Consider the following 17,500-nt stretch of genomic DNA (forward strand, 5'->3'; position numbering starts at 1 on the left):
TGTCTACCTCCTCCTCAGGCTTTTTTGTGAAGCTAGCGAAAACTGTAAGCGAGTGTGGAGCACGAGCACGGGGAACTAGTTGCAAGTGCGAAGCGCGAGCGCGGACAGTGATGGGAGGGAGGAATATTGCGCCCCGCTTTTCCCTTCACGAGCGGGCGACTGGGGACTAGGCAGTGCTAATATTTTTTTCCATACACTGTTATTTAAAAGGAGTAGATTTAACTCCAAAAAGGGAGTAAAAAAAAAAGGGTACAAAACCACTCCACTTTTGGAGTAAAATTCACTCTGGTATTGCTTACTCCACTTGTGGAGTAAAATTTACTTCTATATCTTTTACTCTTTTGTCGGGGTAAAATTTACTCCTGTATTGTTTACCCCTCCTGTCATGTAAAATTCACTCCAATACAAGAGTAAATTTTATCCTTCTATTGGAGTGAATTGAACTCTTTAAATGGAGTTCAATTCACCCTCGACAGAGTTAAATTAATTCCAGAGTAAAATTTACCCTCTTAAACTTTACTCCCCTTGTCAGAGTAATATTTACTCTTTCTACAGAACACATTCACCCTCAATAGATCTCCTGTACCTTCATTTATAGTCAGATTTCTCATAACCATAAAAAGTTCATTTTTTTAATATTATGTAAAGAAAACACCAGGTTTACAATGAAGCATCTAATACTGGTAATTTTAATCATAAGATTGCAAAGAATGCACATGATAAATACAATGTATACACATACAAATACATCGCAAAAGTCAAAGCTATCTTTATTCTAATTACTCAGGCAATAATAAAATGGCAATCAGCTGAATGTGTTCTTGCCTTAAACAAAGATAAATTGAGTGGTATGTGTTTTGATTACAGATTGCAACAATGGCTGCAAAATCTAACTTCAATTACAAAAACTAAAGCATACAACATACTTGGATAAATGTGACTCAGTATAACAAAATGGGTTTTATGTACATGTAATACAAGTCAGTTCTTACAGAAAGAAGTGAAACGTAAAAAAATGGAACATGCCTTGGATAACTGATGCAAAAATTTTGCCATCATTGAACTTTACCAATGTGTTCATTTTTTCTCCAACAGAATTGTTTCCAAAAGGAAAAAATTCAGAACTTAACTTGATAATTTACATTAAAAAAAGTAAAAACTTTTTGTTTCCAAAAAGAAGAAGAAAACCCCAAGATTAAGCTGATAATTAAGTATGCTCCCATCAAAACAATTATAGCAAATGAAAGTTCTAACAAAACCTTGCTTTCTGCCACAAGGTAAATGTCCCTGGTTCAATTAGTGTGCCAGAAGCTAGCAACAATCCTTGCAAATGTTGCTTTTAGAACCTCTCCATTGATTGACTCATCATCCTTAAAAGTAATTAAAGAGAATCATGATTAGTATAACCCCTTCCAAAATTAAGATCATTCCACAATATTCTAACAAAATAGGAAGAGAGCACAAACCTAATACATCCCTAATCCTGAGAAACAAAAGACACCAGCCACCCAGTTTGGTGTACCAAATAAATGGAACCACATGTAATACCAGTACTTGCATGAGATTATATCTGTAACAATTTTCTTGATTCATTGAGTAACTCAGTTTACTATCAAATTAATTTTGTCATAATGATAAAAGTACACATATAGTGGTGGAACTCATGGAACAAATCTTGAAAATATATTGCCAGATGCTTTCTTTGTCTTCAACACTTTTCCAAAAAAAATTATGTGTGATGAGGTATTTACAGTTATCTCATAAAACAGTATTTCAAATTTTAAACTGAAAGCAGATCTTGGGTGAGACAATGGATAAATAAAACTGCAGCATCATCTTCCACTAATCGCTAGGCATTATTAGCCTATACGTACACAGGCCTGTAACTCAGACAGTGCTTTATAATTATTTTATTGCAGTGACTGTCAAGAATTAGTTGTTAAAGTGTAATTTATGTGAGTTATTTGTAAATATATATATGCATCACTTGTTTAAAAGCAACAATCAGCTTCTAAGTCTTTCAGACTTTCAGCTGTTTGACTGCATTACAGCTTTTTTACAGAAACATGCCTCAAAGGAATTTTTTCATGGCACCAACCTTTTCTTTTATCTGGGGCTTCCTCCAACTCCTCTTCCATTGATGATACATGTAGTGGTATGTACTGTATGTTGCAAGAAGAAGGCATCTTCTTGGCTTGCCTCAGCACTTTCTGTAACCAACTCTCTGCCCAAACTTCCCACCAATCTTTTAATGAACTAATTCCCAGCTGTACCCACCTCCAATTTGAACTGTAAATCAACAAATAAATATAGTGAAAAGTTTCAGTTTTCTTGGAAAAAATAATTCAAAGAAAAATTATTACTGCTACTTACAGAAAAAAGATGTCATAAGAATTTCATCCAGATAAGAACACTCAATATCACATGTCTCAAAAAAAAAATGCTGGTAATAATAAAGCTGATTATTTCTAAGGTGTATGACAACTGCAGACTGCCTACAAATAGCGATTTTAAACACCCATTTTAACTAAAACGTTTAGCTTTCAATAACTGTGAGTTACGTTTAGTTTGGGGTCTGCACTCTGCAAGTGTCAGACAATGTCACTTCTGTTATAATGTAAGTGTTTGAAAAGCAGACTCGTCAAACTTTGGCTCTCTTTTCTTTAAACGCCTATAATAACAATCTCATGCAGGCATTAACATACTATTTGCATTGAATACTATAGTTTAAATGACAGCTGAAGCTTTCTGCTTTCTGTCATCATGTAATTTGCGGTGAGAGCACTCTAATACCAAATCAATTCATTATTCTTGTGAAATAAATACCATTTTGTTAAAGCACTTAAGCTAAATTAAATATCTTTGCCTGACAAATTTGGGACTTGAAGGTGCATGTAAAAGGTTTGAATTCTACATAAGCTTACATTAAATTGTCATTTTTGAAGACAATAAGGCCCGACTCAGACGCCATACTTTTCATGAGCCGAACTTAATACATGAAAAGTTCGACGTTTGAATCAATTAAGAACGGCTATTTTAACTTGGAATGGCTCAGGCGTTCTTTTCGCCTGGCCTAAACTAGCCTCCTACGCAAACGTTCTTACGGGTTCGTCACGCAATCATTCCAATGGTTGCGTGACGAACCCGTAAGAACGTTTGCGTAGGAGGCTAGGCCTAAACGGGAATTCGGCTTTACCATGGCCGTGGATCGGCTTTGATTTCAGACGTCGAACGTTTCATGTGCCGAACTTCATGATCGTGCATAAACCATGTTTTGCCTTCTACATGAAAATCGCTGACAAAATCAATTGGTTTTCTTGGTAATGGCTTTGGAACTGCTGTGGAGGGGCCAGTTAAGTTCGACTTTTGAATCAACAGGCGTACTTTTGTTAATTTGTGTCGGTCGAACTCGAATTAAGTTCGGCTCATGAAAAGTACGCAGTGTGTGAATCGGGCCTAAGGCATCAAATAATAAATAGATTTAGCCAAGCCTAAAAGCGGAGCTCCCGGCTTGTTTATTCGTACTGGCTATAGGATTAGTGAAAATAAAAGGCTTTTGAACTGTCCGAAGGGGTAGTTTCTAAAGAAACTGTAGTGCTGCGTCCGTGGGGAAGTAGTATACAAAAATTTGGTTTTATCAACGGAGTTCAAAATGTAAATTGGCCACTGTACAGAGATTCTAAAAGCTGACGTTTCGAGTGTTAGCCCTTCGTCAGAGCGAATCGAGGGATTATGGGTTACGTGTAGTTTTTATAGTAGAGTAGGAGCTACGCTATTGGTGGTAACATGGCAACGTGAAAAATAGGAATACATTAGTTAAATGAAAAGTGTTCGTTATACCGTGGGGATTAAGGGTGCCGATTTGAAAGATGAATTTTTGTTCCTGATTCTTGCGGCTTTCCGTCGTACCTAGATGTAGGGAAAGGCCGCAGATAGCCGTGTGTTTTTTGGAGTGGTTAGGCAGATTAAAATGGCGAGCGACTGGCTTAGATGCATCCTTGTCATTCTTCTCAACATCGCGAAGGTGTTCGCGGAATCGGTCACCTAGTCGTCTACCTGTCTCACCAATGTATAATTTATTGCATAACGTACAGGTTATGCAATAAATGACATTTGCGGAGGTACATGTGAAACGATCGGTGATCTTAACAGATCGCTTAGGTCCCGATATCTTGCTGGTGTTAACAATGAAAAGACAAGTTTTGCATCGTGAGCGCGCGCATTTGAAAGTGCCGGGTTGCTCGTAAGTTTTGAGCGCGCTTGTAACTAAAACGTTGCCTACGTTTTCGTCGCGTTTGAATGAAATAATTAGAGGTTGCGAAAAGATTCTACCAGTCTCGGGATCATTTTGGAGTAATTTAAAATTACTAAGAATGATGCTTTTGACTGCGTGATTATGAGGATGGAAAGTGAGGGTGAATGGAATTCTGTCATTCTTATCTTTTTGTGACGTTTGTAGTGATGACTGTCGATCAAATTGTTAGTCGCGATGATGGCCCGCTTTGACCACAGAGACAGATCTCTAAAGATCTCACTTCCAAAAATCAAAAACTTGTCAAAGACACCATTCAAAATCTTATAGTTAATCAAGAATTACCGGACACTGCCACTAATTTCATCATCAACACCCCTAGAACTTCGTGGATTTACTTCCTGCCTAAAATTCACAAACCCAACAACCCAGGTCGCCCTATCGTTTCTGCCTGTATACTTACATACTTAATTGACCAATGCCCATAGGGGCTTTTCAGGGTCAATGAAATACAATCACGACAGAACAGATTATTCAATAACAAGTAGTTTACACAAGTGACCCCAGAACATAACGTGAGTGAATGGTGAGAAACCACCACACCTTGGACTACGTTCCCTACTCTCCCCGAACATTGTGTGCTTTTTAACGTCCCACGCATGTGATGTGAAACAGGGCCTACTGTTTATCGTCCTTATCCTTGAAGACTAGATAGTTTAACTATATACTATCTAAAAAATTGGAAAAATATTTTCAGGGACCCCCTTTTACTGTCCCTAAAATTTGAGACCAACCCCAACCTACCTCATGGCCACAACTTGAACCAATACACGGTGCAGAAGTCAGAGGAAAGAGCGAAACAAATAAAGGCAAAAATACCAAAGAGCACAACAATCTGCTAAGAAACGCAGAAAAAAGGCAAGACAAGCAAAGCCTTTAGAAAGTCAGCTATCTCACTGATACATGGCACAATCTAACAGATGCTCTAGAAAAAAAAAAAAAAAAGAAAGATTCCGCGGGCCGGGTCAAAGCTATAAAAGCAGAATCACCCACTTCTACCACCGACAAGCCTATTGGTTGAGACTATAATTAAATTGATGCAAAAGTGTGGGGACAAAAGGTCACATTCACGTTACTGCAGATACAGAGTTTTCGACAGTTTTGTAAAATAGAACACTCAGAAACGCTGTTTCCAGCGTTTCTGGAACCCAAGAATCAGTTTCCCAGGCAAGCCTGGAGTTCACTCAAACGAAAACCCTGGCCTGCTGCAGAGAAAATCAACACCAAGAAGCTAAAAATATATCATCAAGACGAACTATTTTCTTGGGAGAAAAAATATCACACAGTCGTATAAGTTCCAAATCTAAAGTCGCATAGAATAAACACCATTGCTAAATGAAATCTTGCTGGAAGCGATTAAAAGAGACGTCTATTCAAATATCTACTCGAGAGAGCAAAATTATGACAAAGGAAAAGAAAACCAGACCGGACAGGCAGACAAGGGAGTCATGTAGGCCTGTGAACATTAGTTTGCACTCTTGAATATTATAATTATGGACGTATAAAGAATATGGACCCCAGGTCCATGGACTACCACTGTGGACCCGGTCCATGGACTACCCTGTGGACTACCCTGTGGACTACCCCTCATTTTGTACACTTACAAGCAAAAAAACATTAGACAAAAAAGAGAACTGATTTTAGCACTTATCTGGACAATTTAAGTAATTAAGCAATTATCTCTTAGAGTCACATGAAAAATTCAGGTGCATTCAATGGGATTCAAACCCATTACCTCTGCGATGCCCGTGCAATTCTCAACCAGAAGTTCATGACCTTAAAGCGTTTAACTCTGGTTCAGAGCTGGGATTCTTTTAGTTTGAAAATTTCCTTCTTTGGATGTAACATTCCTCGTGCATTTTCCCGTGCGTACAGCTTCGATCTCATGTTTGTCCAAATTTGGGCATAAAATTGGTGTTCTAAATCCCCAGCTTTGTTCCAAGGTAAAGAGTTGCAAGTTACATGTACACGTTTCAGAGTTATGTGCTTCTGGCCCAACTTTTTGAGCCACTCAGTTGGGAGCAGGTCATGTTTTGCTATGTCGTCCTCCTGGGGCCTTAGCATGACTTTTTGGCCTGGCCTGTCTGATACCATGCTCCTAGGACTCAGTCAACCGGTTGGTTCAGTTGTTTGAGAATCGGTGGCTCAGTTGGTTGAGCACCGGGCTGTCACGCGGGAGGTCGTGAGTTCAACTCCGGCCGGACCAACACTCAGGGTCTTTAAATAACTGAGAAGAAAGTGCTGCCTTTGTAATTACATCTGCAAATTGTTAGACTCTCTAGTCTTCTCGGATAAGGATGATAAGCCGGAGGTCCCGTCTCACAACCCTTCAATGTTCATAATCCTGTGGGACGTAAAACAACCCGCACACTTGTTGCAAAGAGTAAGGCATGTAGTTCCCGGTGTTGTGGTCTGTCTTCTGTGGTATATCATGGTTTGGAGGGTAAAAAGGGCGCACTTAATTTGGAGCCTCGCTCTGTTGTGCGACCCCCACCACAGTTGTGGTGAAAGTGGATAAATAAAATAAAAGACTACTGTGCGGGAGGTCGGGGGATCAAAAACCCGGCCGGACCAACACTCAGGGTCTTTAAGGACGTTCGCACTAATTGTTTGTGTGCAACTTTTACTCCAATTCATCATGAAACTTTAACGTTAAAGAGAAAGGACCGGGATGCTGGAAAAGGTCCCTAATTGAGTAGTGGCTGAAAGTTTTGAAAACTCGAGGAAGGTTAGTTTTAGTGAGCGACTTTGCTTAAATTTAATGGGTTTGGTTTTTTAGACGTATTTATTACGCTGCGAACTTTTTAGTTCAAAGTGAATGCTTGTTTTTGAAGTTATTTTCCTTTACTTCCTGAAAATAGAGCACAATAGACCTTTTCGGCTTGTACATTTTGTTTTCCTAATACAGTTATTGTGATACTACTCAGGAGGCTTGGTCCTTTGTTTTGTTAATTAAAAAGAGTGCATGCAGACATATTCATGCTTGCATGCCCTCATTTTAATCAACAAAACAAAAGACCAAACCTCCTGAGTATTATCACATGATCTGTATTGGGAAGCCGAAAAGGTCAATTATATTGTCTTCCTCGTCGACTTGAATAGGGCGGACGTATGAGGAAACAGCCAGAGATTACATTTCACAAAAGCTACACTCCAGGAGATGAGCATGACGGCAATGGAGAGATATGATACAAACACTAACCAAATGCTTGAAACTTTCATCGATTGATCCTGTCCTGGGTTCCAGTCCTTCCCCGACAGGTCATGCAAAAACTTGACAAACTAAATTGTCCAAGAGTTTCGCAACATCACATCATGCGATTTTACTTGTTTATATCATCGGTGACCCCTATTTTTAAAGACATGAATCACTTGCTCTTCTTACAATCTACAAAATTTGATGAAATGATTGATGTAAGAAGTTATCTTTTTTTTAAATTTTTCTTTCCTTGTGTCCTGAATTCCTGAAGTGGTTACAACGGGTAGCGCTTGCGAAAACGCTCATTGAGGATTCACTCTACTGTTTAGACATCCCTAGCGGCATGCAATTATCTAAAAAAAACCCACTCCTATATTTCTGTGTAAAGAAACCTTCACTCTAACGTATTACTTTTATGATTTTCGACGGTTGAGGAGATGAGGCTACATCTCGTTATGATGACCTATCTATCAAAATTAGGGCATATTTCCCTTGCTTTTGTCTCTGAAACAAGGTCTGACTTCCCATTTTTTCTTCATTTTTGGAATAAGCAATTTATTACCTAACTTCAGGCGAGAGATGAGAGAAATTTCAATGTGGGAAGATTTTGGCGCGAACGTCCATAAGTAAGTGAGGAAATATGCTATCTTTGTCATGACATCTGCAAATAAATTTCTCATTAGGCCCCCCCCCCCCCCCCCCAAACAAGTTTTTGTGAACGGTGTAGTAGTTGATCCTAGCCAACGTGCATTTTCACAAACAATGAATAACTTCAGAAAGAAATTTTATCTGTTTTTCGTGACTCGACGTTGAGTCTCTGGTGCTTCGACACATCACACTGAAAGCTTTCCAAAGGATTGTCTGAGCAAGGTCTAAAAGAAAAATAAAGGACATAAATTCTTTGCAAGCTATAAAAACGTAGGTCTTTGTGTCCAGATTGTAATTTAATCTCTCTCTCTCTCTCTTTTGCCACACGGCGTTCTTTAGTTTCATTTTGGCTGCTTGTTATGCGATTAAAGGCTGGGCCCGCTTTTTAGACGAAATCATATTATTACTGAGCTCTTGCTATCATCCATTACTAATTCAGATATGAGTGAGGATTGTCTCTTCCTAAATGTCTTCGTCCCAACAACAATCAAGACCAATGACACTGCCGCTGTCATGGTGTGGATTCATGGAGGCGCATTCTCATGGGGGACTAGTACATTTTACCCTAGTGATATCTTGGCCGCCTTCAACGACGTCATCGTTGTCACTATCAATTATCGTCTTGGAGTGCTTGGTTTCTTTAATGTTCCTGGAACTGATGTCAAAGGAAACTATGGGATGCTGGATCAGGTAAACTAAGCCTTTATTTCCATTCTTACCACTCAACTTCTTTTTTTTCACTTGTCTTAAGCGGCACCAAATCCAACTTCACCACAACTCTTTGGAAATATCTTCCAAATCTAATTTAATTGTTTACTGAATCAATCTTCCACGCGGGATATGTAACCTTTTCCAGTAAGGATTTTTAAGGGTTGTTGAGAATCTCAACTACATCACATTAACAAGGAAAGGTTACGTTTATACAAACGTTGGCCGTGTAGCACTTATATTTTAAACAGAGTTAACTGAATAGAGTGTTATGTGAAGTGCTAGATTTCAATCCCATATGAACCATGTGAGCGTTAGCCCTACAGATGGAAATGGGCCCACACAAGGACAGAGAAAAACTCTGACCAGGGTGGGAATTGAACCCACGACCTTCGGGTTAGATCTCCGCCGCTCTACCGACTGAGCTACAAGGTCAGACGGGAGCAGGCCGTGGGAAGTGAAGATGTTAAAGTCACGGCAATGAACATGTACAAGTACAAGGAAAGGTTACGTTTATACAAACGTTGGCCGTGTAGCACTTATATTTTAAACAGAGTTAACTGAATAGAGTGTAATGTTAGCACTTCACATTACACTCTATTCAGTTAACTCTGTTTAAAATAGAAGTGCTACACGGCCAACGTTTGTATAAACGTAACCTTTCCTTGTACTTGTACATGTTCATTGCCGTGACTTTAACATCTTCACTTCCCACGGCCTGCTCCCGTCTGACCTTGTAGCTCAGTCGGTAGAGCGGCGGAGATCTAACCCGAAGGTCGTGGGTTCAATTCCCACCCTGGTCAGAGTTTTTCTCTGTCCTTGTGTGGGCCCATTTCCATCTGTAGGGCTAACGCTCACATGGTTCATATGGGATTGAAATCTAGCACTTCACATTACACTCTATTCAGTTAACTCTGTTTTACATCACATTAAGCTTCAAGCTTTTAAAGCTAAAAGTACTATTGTAACCCAATGACACTGGCTCGCTAGATTATTCTTATTTGTTTTATTGATATACATGTACGTATTCATATCTATATCTCATTATTATTACAAACTTGACACACTTCCTGCAGCCAGTAAAATACAAAGTGCCCTTTCGCGCAAAAACATGATATCTTATCATGTTATCTTCACACGTCAAAGATCACTGTTGCCATATGCAGGGGCACCCAACGACCAATTTGTTGTAAAATGTATTATTATACTCCAGTTAATGAAAATAAATGCTATTAAGGCATTTTCAGGTGTTTTTCACTGTTGCTGGGAAAACATTATCTGTTCCTTTTTCCCAGCAAGACACACAAGAAATTTCCCAGCCAGCTAGATAAAATTGGTTGGTTTCCAACCAGGAATTCCGCGCGCTTTCAAATCCCTCGATCCGAAACGACCGAACAAAAGCGACAAAGCCGGGGCAAAACAGGTTTTTTCCGCATGCGCAATCACTCTGACCAGCCATCGTATGTTTGTGACTACTCCCTGGGAGAGGGGAGGGGTTCTTTTTTTTTTTTTTTTTTTTTCTTAGTCGTCCTCAGTCTTCAGAGTTTCTACAGCCAGCTCGGGTTGAAATGCTAGAAAAAGTCTGTAATTCTCAGGCAAAACCTCTATCAATAACAAAATTTCCCAGCCAGCTCATCGAAACACAGGTATTTTTGCCAGCCAGCAAGATTCCTCTGGGGAACAGATAATGTGAGGAACAGATTTGTTGGGTGCCCCTGTATATGCCTTTTGGAAATGATTTAGTTTTTCATTGGTGTTTATTCTTTTTATTATATAAGCACCAATGGAATACTAAATCATTTCTCTTTAATATCGAAGGGTGTGCTTTTTATATGTAACCATAGCAACAGTGATCTTTAACGCGTGAAGATATATATGTTATTCACCGGCTGGGAGGTTCATGGAGGGAAAAACTGTACTCAAGGCCGAGGGCACAGTTTTTCTCTATACGGACTGACCTAAGCTGGTGAATAACATATTTATTTTGGGTTTTTTTTTTTTTTTTTTTTGAAAATGAACATGGGAAAGTGGTTTGCAAAACGTTTTTCTACGCGCTCTACATCGAACTGTCACAATTAAAATTACCTTATAACTGAAAAAAAGCGCTCCGTTCGCAAAGCTCAAAGAAAAAGAATAGATTAACGATAAAACAGAACTTCAAATATCTCTTGGTGCAATAAATATAAAAAAAAAACAGTGATTTTTGAAAATTGCGTACAAACAGGTGAATAATTTTCTACGAATGAAAGTGCTTTGTCTTGTTGAAAATAAAACGAAATTTTTTAAAACAGAGGAACAAATTTAGTGAAAAATATGCAAACATCTGTCTCTGCCCTGATATCTTATTATTTCAAAGATTCATCTTTGTTCTCTTTCAAGTCCTTCTGAAATCAGTGCAAAACTTAGAAAACTACACAAAAAAAACTTGTTGACATTAGTTCACAGCGTTGCGATTTGTTTGACTATTATTTTTAGCGACGATTCCGTATATCCTTTAATGAAGAAAAATAGAGCGAGATTATAAAATAGAACTCCAAAGAAAATAAAGGATGTCAACCAAAAAATTGAGAGTGTATAAATTAAACGAGTACTGATTTCACTATATCAGCAATGGCTAATGAATCGACACAAAACAAAAGGGTAGGGAAAGTTTATTGCGAGAGAAATACGACTTTAACTCTTTTCACCATTAAACTCGCATACTACATAATACATGTAGTTACGCATTGCATAATCACGTTGTGAGCTTGGGGTGCCTGTGGTCCACCATTTTGATTCTCCCAACTGATGTCCATGTCTCTATCTATGGGTAGACTCGCGTGAGCTTGAGTCAAGTTACGCGACCCTTACATTGTCAAAGCGGTACAGTACATGCAAAACACTTAAAGCTAAAAAATAACATGATCAGGTCTTTTTTTTACACGATCGATCAGCACAGTGAGGTTTTAAAGGAAGGATATTGTAAGCTTTTGTGGTACGGATGCCATTTTTGTTCCTGCATCAGGTATGAAAAATGTACACCCAGAACCAGCACGTTCATGCACTTGCCGTACAAGTGAATTTATGCGGATGTCTGGTTTTATACTTGCCGGGCACATAAATTGAAAAGAATTTCTTTGAGCTTTGGCTGTGAGTTCATCTATCAAGTTATGCATGAACCCTGTGCAAAGAGCAAATTAGAGTAGATTTCCTTAGAGTTGTGGAGTTAAGTGGATGTGCAGTGTTCTTATACATATCGTGCATGCGTTTGGTTACAAAATATGCGATCAAGATTTGGAATTTTGTGTGGCGGAATAACAGATAAAGGTTGGTTAACCCCTTCTGCTTGACTGTAATTATGTAATCATGTATTCTTGTGAAGAGCATTGCCATCTAGAACTCGACTAACTATGTAAATCGAACAACGTTTCATAAAATGCTTAGAGCAAGACTTCCCAACCTTACAATAGACATTTTCCTAGGCATTTTCTTTTAAGTAAAAGTTAAGCTTACGTCAGTATTACATCTAAAGTAAATAATGTCATTTCTTGTTACTGAGCTTAAATTTGTTTGGTTATTTCATTTTTAAATTTGTTATGTAAAGTTGCAAAAATATTTTGAGGCATCATATCACTGCTACTCACAAAGGTGAGGAATTAATAGTTTAAGAGTAGACTGAACTATTTTTATGGGCTTCTGTGTTTAATACTTGTTTTTGTAACAAGCAAATGGCATAATATCTTGCCAAAAAAAGAATTTGTGGGGACTAGAAGCTTGCTTGTGGTTTCTCCATTAGAGCTACATGTTGCAAGGCACAGCTAAAAAAGAAGGCTTGTCGCAGATATTTAATCAGGACTTACATGATTGACTTGCAAACACTTACATGTATCTCTGCTGCATGTCCTCTTGTGTGTTCTGGCCTCTCCTATGTGTTACAGCAGGAGTTGGCTAAGCTCATCAGCACCTTTTAAATGGGTATCAGGAGGCAACCCCCTGCCCCACCCATTCTTCTTCTTTTTTTTTTAATCAACCAAGAGACAATTACATTAAGATGCCTCCCTTGATCTTGACTACTACTTTATTGGCTCATTCTCAACTGTTTTAGGCTAGCTTTAAGGTGTGTTGTGTTTGTCGACTTAAGGTAACTTAAGGCAGCTTACATGTAAGGTGACTTAGGGCAAGTTAAAGTGCCCCTAACCCCAAAATATTTTTTTCGCTAAAATGAATCTTTGCACCTGTTCGAAACGCATTGCAGCCATTTTTTCATTTCATTTTTTCTAACAAATCCTGCCATTTTATAGGCTTCGAAAGTTGCAAAAATCCAAGCATCATTTGTTCACGACCGAGTCAGAAGGGGAGTGGGTCTATTCCTGATGTGACGTCAAAAACTGATTTACATTGCATTAACTCTTTGTAAAAATGCATGCAAAGTAGATTGTGACGTCACATCAGGAATAGACCCACTCCCCTTCTGACTCGGTCATGAACAAAAGATGCTTGGTTTTTCGCAACTTTCGAAGCCTATAGATTAGCAGGATTTGTTAGGAAAAGGAAAAAATGATCGCAATGCGTCTCGAACAGGTGCAAAGATTCATTTAAGCGAAAAAAATGTTTTGGGGTTAGGGGCACTTTAAGGTGACTTAAGGCGACTTAGGTCCCAGAGTAGGCCTGAACTGCCTTTTGGCGATTGTTTCATTATTTAGAGAAGTGTATCCGGCTCTAATCCAACTTTTCAAACATCTTTCTAAAGGTTCTGGCCTTAAAGTGGATTCAAGTCAATATTGAGAATTTTGGTGGTGATCCAAACAGAGTTACCATATTTGGAGAAAGTGCTGGAGCGATGAGTGTGTCCCTTCATTTAATATCGCCGATGTCTAAGGGCTTATTCAATAAAGCAATTATGCAGAGTGGTGCATCCTCCACACCTGCTTGTTGTGGGAAAGTAACAGACACTAAACAATTGAAATTGTTTTCCATTGCTGTCAATTGTAGCATGCAACCTAGTCTTACTGAATGCGTTGCACGTTTGCCCTCTGAGGACATTTTATCCGCACAAAATGATCTCTCATTTATCAAGTATTTGGGAAGGCAAGACATTGCAGTACCTATTGTTGATGGAGAATTCTTACCAGATCTTCCAGAGAACTTGTTCAGGGCAGTGAAATTCCACGATAACGTAGACGTCATTACTGGTTTTAACACCAACGAAGGATCGCTGTTTGCTGCGTTGATGCCGCTGGATTTGATTAAAGATGGTATTGACCGAGAATTCTTTGAGTCAAGAGTTAAGAATAGAAGTTACACGCGAGAGAAGAATGAGTTCATCGACGATCTGATATTGTTCCAGTACAGCAATCACTCAGATCCAAATAATAAAATTTTCAGGCGCCATTTGATGATGGATCTTGAGAGCCATGCAATATTTGACGCACCTGCTCTGTTGGAAGCTGTCTCTTTAGCAAAGGTAGCGAGATTGCAAGTTGTTGTTACAGTCATTTTTAATTCTATCGACCAAACACAAGGCTAAAGAAGATTACAGACTGAAGTATTCTATCACAGTAAGCAAACAACTGTATTTTTTTTTGAGGGGGTTGGGGGAGGGGGAGCATAATTATGAATTATACAAATGTACATGTACCCCCATCCTTGGGACTCAGATATCCCTTATTTCGAAAAGGCTCAGGAGTATATTGTCCCAAGCAAAGTTTCTAACATTATTGGTCAGGTGGGACAGTCGTTGCTATGCAGACCCTAAAAGCTCCAATGGAGCCCTACTTGTCCATTTTGCCTATTAAAGCGACACTAAATCACAGTTGGCCAAGACAGGTAAATAAATAGGAATCATATCTGATATGTCTTTTTTTTTTTTCTTTTTTATAGGGAGGTCGACGACCATATGTTTACGTGTTTGACCACCGTGCAATTTATACAGCACTTCCTGACTGGTTCACTGGTGTGATCCATGCCATGGATCTTCCATTTGTGTTTGGGGCACCTTTTAGAGAATCAGTTGCAGGTCTTGAACCTTTCACTAGCAAGGTGGCTGCAAAGTTCTCAAACATAGAGAAAGGGATGAGTTTGCAAGTAATGAAATTATGGACAGACTTTGCTAAATACGGGTAAGAATTTCAATCTTAAATGTCGATATCTACTCTGCTTGACTAGTGTAACAAATTGTAAAAAAATATATACATATATTGTCAATGGTCAAGATGGGTTATGGATACCTATAATGCTAAACATACATGTATCAGAATTTCCTTTCAGTCTACGCTAGAGCCCAGTGGGGTCCTTCACAAGAAAAAAAAAGCTCATCGGAAATTATGGAACGACTAATGCTGTTGTGAAGAACCTTGATAACAAATCATGCTATCAAGCCATCTTTGAACCAATCAGTAGCTCAAGTCAGCTATGTGCCTTCGATCCCCATGTTTACGGATCTGGGCTGGTTGACCTGCCACGGACCTCCTAGTTAATCTCTCCTGGGTTGGTCAAGCAGACAGTTTGTATTATGATAATGAATAATAATAATCATCATCATCATCATCATCATCATGAGGGCGGTCATTAGGGACCGTAACCTGTATCACCTGTTGCGGCTGATCCCAGTCAATTTTACAGGTGATGGTTGCTGCTGAATGAATATTCATGGGCCAACCAAATTGAAATTTATTTATAAACATTTGGCTTCTAAAGAAAATATAATTGCTGCCTTATGTTGTCTGTGTTCCTGATTCTAAGATGTGTTTTTGGTAAAAATCCCAAACATTTCCTGTAAAAAAAACCTTTGGAGAACACCCCCGATCGATCGTTGTTGGATCCAGCAACAAAATCATTATCAATGCACGGTACTTGATATAAATGGGATTCCACTGACTATTTTTCACAGTTCTGTGATGCATGATCATTTCCACATGGCTAGTTAATATCTTTATTCATTATGATCATTTTACCCTGTTTTACTTTTATCACTTTTTGATTGAGAAAATATACAATTTGCACCTCAGAGTGCTGGAAAATGCATTTCTGAGGGTCTCATTTTAAGAATTTTCTGAGGGAGCATGCCCCCAGAACCCCCAAGGGACTCAGGCCCTTTAAGCCTTCCTTTACATGGCCTTTGGCCATGTATTTACATGTCACAGGTGAAATCTTGAGTGTTACACCTTCTTCAGAACTTAATGACAACCCTGATAACAATAACGATAACGATAACAATAATAAAACAAAGACGCAAAAACATGAAAAGTATTTAACATCCAAAGAATGCACCACCCAGAACATCTGGGCACCCAGATAGAAACTGCTTACAAAACAACAACTGTAGGATTGGAGACATACATGTACTTAAAACATTCAGAAGATATTCTGCTCCTAGCTGGAGCAGAATATCTTCTAAATGTTTTAATTATGTCTCCAATCCTACAGTTGTTGTTTTGTAAGCAGTATGGGAACATGAAAAAGGGAAGAAGTTGTACTCCATCCAAAAAGAAGGAGAGAAGTTTAGACAAGAACTAGATGTACCCAAGCTAGAAAAAGGGGAAAGTGAACAAACCACTGCATATGCAAAGTAGAGAATAAAACAGAAGACAACACACAGAGCCCAAGATAAGTTATCAAAACAATGGGAGGAAAAAGCACTCCATTAATAATAATAATAATAATAATAATAATAATAATAATAATAATAATAATAATTTAATAATAATAATAATAATAATAATAATGACAATTGAGAAATTTCCTACTTTGTCAGAAAAAGAGCTTGCCAACCTGACATGATGATGATGATGATGATGATGATAATACTAATAATACTACTACTACTACTAATAATAATAATAATATTATTATTATTATTATTATTATTATTATTATTATTATTATTATTATTATTATCATCGTTATCATCATTATTTTTGCTGTCAGACCAGCATATTTTTGCCTCTTTACGATTTGATATATTTCTTTGGTAAATTGCATGATCTTTTGCTAAGTTTCAGCGTCAATTATCAGCAGTTCCAATAGAGATGAGTTACATGGTACCTCCATCTTTCATATTAATTAATCAACCCTTTCCCATACCCTGTTATTTTTAGAAGCACCTCCCCGGGGGGCTTTAGTGGGTGTTTTCACAATAGTCAATCACAAGACACTTATGGTCAGCCATTTATTACGTCGCATACGCATGTGACTTTTGTCAATCATTTCACGTATGTTACATACGTCAAAATGTAGTAGTTCTAAAAATAGAAAGATGCGGGAAAGGGTTGACTCAAGCTCCTGGTAATGTTCTCCTGGTTTCTTACATCTTTTATCATGTTTTCACTCTTACGGCATTTAATGTTAACTTGCAATTAACCAGCCCCCAGATAAAGAGTTGTCGTTGATAGTTCAGTGGTACACCGGTGTGCATTGCAATCGCACGCTTACGTGGTCGTACCCCGTTGCAACCTGGATTTTCTTGAGGCTACTTTACAACAACTTAAGTTGCTCCATAAAACTGAGATTGACTTTCGCTTGAAAAATCAGTAAGACATACATGTTAGCGATGTTTATCCGCATTTCAATACCATAGTGCTTTGCAATAAGGGGCTGCGATCTATTTTTTATCAATTGCGGAAAATACTATTTAACCTCTTGAAGAAAGGAAATGC

General features: G+C 38.4%; 1 protein-coding gene across 1 annotated transcript in view; it reads left to right on the forward strand.

The window, feature by feature from the left end:
• LOC137997741 (pyrethroid hydrolase Ces2e-like) overlaps positions 1 to 17,500 on the forward strand; it is a 21,526-nt gene that overhangs the window by 1,044 nt on the left and 2,982 nt on the right. Inside the window, exons 2-4 of the mRNA XM_068843938.1 lie at positions 8,599 to 8,849; positions 13,597 to 14,310; positions 14,727 to 14,965. Coding sequence (XP_068700039.1) covers positions 8,599 to 8,849; positions 13,597 to 14,310; positions 14,727 to 14,965 — 1,204 coding nt within the window. The remainder of the gene's footprint in view (positions 1 to 8,598; positions 8,850 to 13,596; positions 14,311 to 14,726; positions 14,966 to 17,500) is intronic.

The sequence above is a fragment of the Montipora foliosa genome, chromosome 3, assembly GCF_036669935.1.
Source record: "Montipora foliosa isolate CH-2021 chromosome 3, ASM3666993v2, whole genome shotgun sequence".
In the NCBI taxonomy this organism is placed as follows: Eukaryota; Metazoa; Cnidaria; class Anthozoa; order Scleractinia; family Acroporidae; genus Montipora; species Montipora foliosa.